This window comes from Chiloscyllium plagiosum, unplaced genomic scaffold, assembly GCF_004010195.1.
Source record: "Chiloscyllium plagiosum isolate BGI_BamShark_2017 unplaced genomic scaffold, ASM401019v2 scaf_11710, whole genome shotgun sequence".
NCBI lineage: Eukaryota > Metazoa > Chordata > Chondrichthyes > Orectolobiformes > Hemiscylliidae > Chiloscyllium > Chiloscyllium plagiosum.
Genome location: NW_025212841.1, coordinates 24,280 through 27,793, shown reverse-complemented (window position 1 = coordinate 27,793; position 3,514 = coordinate 24,280). Strand labels below are relative to the sequence as shown.

At 44.4% G+C, this 3,514-nt stretch overlaps 1 protein-coding gene across 1 annotated transcript in view; it reads left to right on the top strand.

Annotated features, from left to right (window-relative positions):
* Nucleotides 1-817: 817 nt before the first annotated feature.
* Nucleotides 818-3,514, top strand: part of LOC122547487 (ferritin, middle subunit-like) — a 3,328-nt gene continuing 631 nt past the window's right edge. The window contains exons 1-3 of the mRNA XM_043686101.1: nucleotides 818-826; nucleotides 2,837-2,983; nucleotides 3,301-3,426. Of these exons, the coding sequence (XP_043542036.1) occupies nucleotides 818-826; nucleotides 2,837-2,983; nucleotides 3,301-3,426 (282 nt within the window). The remainder of the gene's footprint in view (nucleotides 827-2,836; nucleotides 2,984-3,300; nucleotides 3,427-3,514) is intronic.

Genomic DNA, 3,514 nt, shown 5'->3' with positions numbered 1-3,514 from the left:
AGATTGGAGAGCCACTGGAGGGGCAAAACTGGTGCAGCAAACTGCAGTTCATCTCCAATGAACATTGGAGGGAGTTTCTGCTGTTTTATTTGAGGGGGGTGGTGATGTACCCTCTGGATCTTGTCCAATGTTTATCCTGTACTTGTCGGCAAAATGTCTTGTCTCTGTGGGAGGTCGCTGTGCATAATGACCACTGCCTTTGTCTGTGATTCTAATGTGGTGAATTTTATTCACCTCCCAGCCAATGTCAGTCTCTCGTTATCTCTCTCGTGCTCTCCCACCGCCCGCGCCCCCCCCCCCCTCACAGTGAAACCTTTTTTTTTTTATTAACTCATCAGTGAGATGACTTGGGAGAATGAGCTGCATAGGAGCTGATCACTCCCACGTTCTGACTTCTTCTCTTGTAATATCTGACACTCTTTACCTTCCTTCCAGCTTTGTGACTTCCTGGAGACTCACTATTTGGATGAGGAGGTTGAGATCATCAAGCGACTTGGGGACTACATCACCAACCTGAAGCGTCTGGGAGCTCCTGAGAATGGGCTGGGAGAGTACCTGTTTGACAGGCTCTCGCTGGAGGACAGCAGTTAGTGGGGCATTGAATACTGTTCGTGTCCGTCTTCCTTTGGATAATGTCAAAAGTACTTTTTCAAAAGTGGCTATGTTGAATAACTTGAACATAATTAAAGAACTTTGCCTGTGTTTGATGCTTGTTCCTATTATTGATGCAGGTTTTCATGGCAGAACGTAGATTCCCTGAAATGTATGTTTGCAACCCTTCTTGCATTCTATGCCTGATCTGACTTGATAAATAAGGATGGTGAAGGTAGGTCAGGAACACATATGGTAAATAACTAGTTTGGAGCCAATGTCAGCTGAGCTTTATAGACCAACTGTTCTCAATTGGGCACAACTCCATTAGAATAAAATCTTCCTTTTCCAGTGTGGGGCAAGGAGAGGCTGGTGCAGATATGATGGCTCAAATGACAACTCTCCAATGAGCCAGTTCTGATCTAGTAGATCCTAAAGGAGAAGCGAGCTGAGACAATTTAAAGCTCTATTTGTATTGGCTTGGTCTATCTCATGTTCCTAGTACTAGCTAGAGTATTTGTCATATTATTCCACACGTACCTGTCTCTCTCTTCCTTGCCCACTTTCTGCTTGAAGGAAGGGGGTTCCCCATACAGTAGCAGGGACTCTACTCCTTAGTAGAAAGGAATGGAGACAGCAAATTGACCAAAACCATCCATTCGATGTTGGCTCAGGTAGAAGACAGTCACACCAGTGGGAACTGACCTAATTATAAAACCCAACAACCATGCTAATTTTCCTCTACTGCCCTTTAACCCTGCCAGTCCCAGTCTGGTAAGGATCAATATACAACATTCTAGAAACTGAATTCAAGCCATTGCTGAACAGCCATTGGCCTATGGGGGAATTACATGGCAGCAGCTGCCTGCCAAAGAGCCACTGGCATTTTTTTTTCTTTTCCCCCCACCCCTCTGTAGGAGGACAGAGGGGCAGTTAGTGTGGGCTTGGACAGTAACTGTGTCACAAACCTGAGGTGAGAGTTTCATAAATTCCCACAAATGGAACAGGGGTTGGAGCTTTTCTCCTGTAGCCCCAGTCTAACGGAACTAGCCCTCCTCTTATTTTCTTTCAAGCCCCACTCCCCTCCCATTAGAGACGATATTGTCTCAATATGCACATCAGCACAGAGCAATTGGGTGAATGACCAGCTTCTGTGCTATTCATTTGATGTGCACCTGCCAGAAAATATCTCATTAGAAACACTCAGGAGAACATAGACCACTACAGTACAGTACAGACCATTTGGCCCTCAATGTTGCACTGACCTGTGGAACCATTGTGAAGCCCATCTAACCGACACTCTTCCATTTTGATCCATATGTTCATCCAATGACCATTTAAACGCCCTTAAAGATGGTGAGTCTACTCCTGTTGCAGCAGTGCATTCCACGCCCCCATTACTGAGTTTAAAGATAAAGCTATCTCTGACATCTGACTGATATCTATCACCTCTCAATTGTAAAGCTCTGTCCCCTCATGTTAGTCATCACCATCTGAGGAAAAAGGCTCTCACTGTCCGCCCTGTCTAATCCTCTGATTTCCTTTGTATGTCTCAATGATGTCAATCTTCTCCTTCACTCACTCACTCTCTGAATAAAGTTTGTTCTTATATCAATTAAAACTGAATATAATGATCTGAAGAAAGAGATGTCTTGCTGAGGTGCAGTGGGGAGAGACGATTATCTAATATCTAGTCATGTCGTTCACATCCCTTCTGCCCCCATTTCTACATTAATGTTACATGGTTTTTGCAGCTGTCTCTTTACATTCATTAGTAATAGAACACTCTTCCAATTTTAATGTTGGAATATCAGTCCATGTATGTTACCAGCTAGTGGGCTAATTAGATGCTCAATGATGTATTTATCCCTGGGCTTGCTGCATGTAGATTTGTGAAGCTAGTTGAGTTTGTTAGGCAAAAGTGAGGACTGCAGCTGCTGGAAATCCAGTGGCCTAATGGAAACGCACTGGCCTCCTAAGCCAGGCATTGTGGGTTCAAGTCCCATCTGGGTGTCTGACCCTTCGTGGTTTGTCCTGAATTTTGTTTCTGGGTACAAGATGCTGAGAGGTGTAGATAGTGGATATTTAGTTGAGTTTGTTGTCTGTGGAATTAAATCATTTGGAGGCTGGAGTAAAGACATTTCATTGTGTCATTGAATCACCACACCTATTATACTATAGAATGAGGACACTTGGCTTACTGCGCATGATTGTTCAATGGAATCAAAATTGTCCCCGTTTTCAGGTATCGTACTTTGACCGGGATGATGTTGCCCTGCACCATTTCTCCCAGTTCTTCAAAGCTCAGTCCCAGGAGAAGCAGGAACATGCAGAGAAGCTGCTGAAATTCCAGAATCAGCGTGGAGGCAGAGTTCTCCTCCAGGATGTGAAGGTGGGAATGTGGGGGGGGGAAGAGAAGAAATGTCTGCTCGTGATATGGCTCCATATCAGTGACAGGGTTTTCGAATCCTGCAGTGGGTTTTGTCTATCTGATCTCTGTACTGGCCAAAACCACAGTAATATCTCCACCTTATTGCGTATTAATTGCATATCAGGTTCATCTGATAATGTACATGGGGTCCCTAGTGTATTCTATCCCATAGTATCAACAATAAGATGTCAGATATGAGGGAAAGTGTAAATAGACAAGATGATGGCAGTCTTCTGATGGTTGATAACTGATCTGTCCGTTTTGTTTCCATGTTTCAGAAGCCAGAGAGGGATGAGTGGGGTAACGGTCTGCAGGCAATGCAGGTTGCCCTGGATCTGGAGAAGAATGTGAACCAGAGTTTGCTGGATCTACACCAACTCGCCGCTGCCCAGACTGACCCTCATGTAAGCTTCACCACCTCATTCTCATCACTGCTAGGCAATTGTTAATACACCTCACTGGTTGGTCTTTGTGGGTTTGAAATTCAATAAT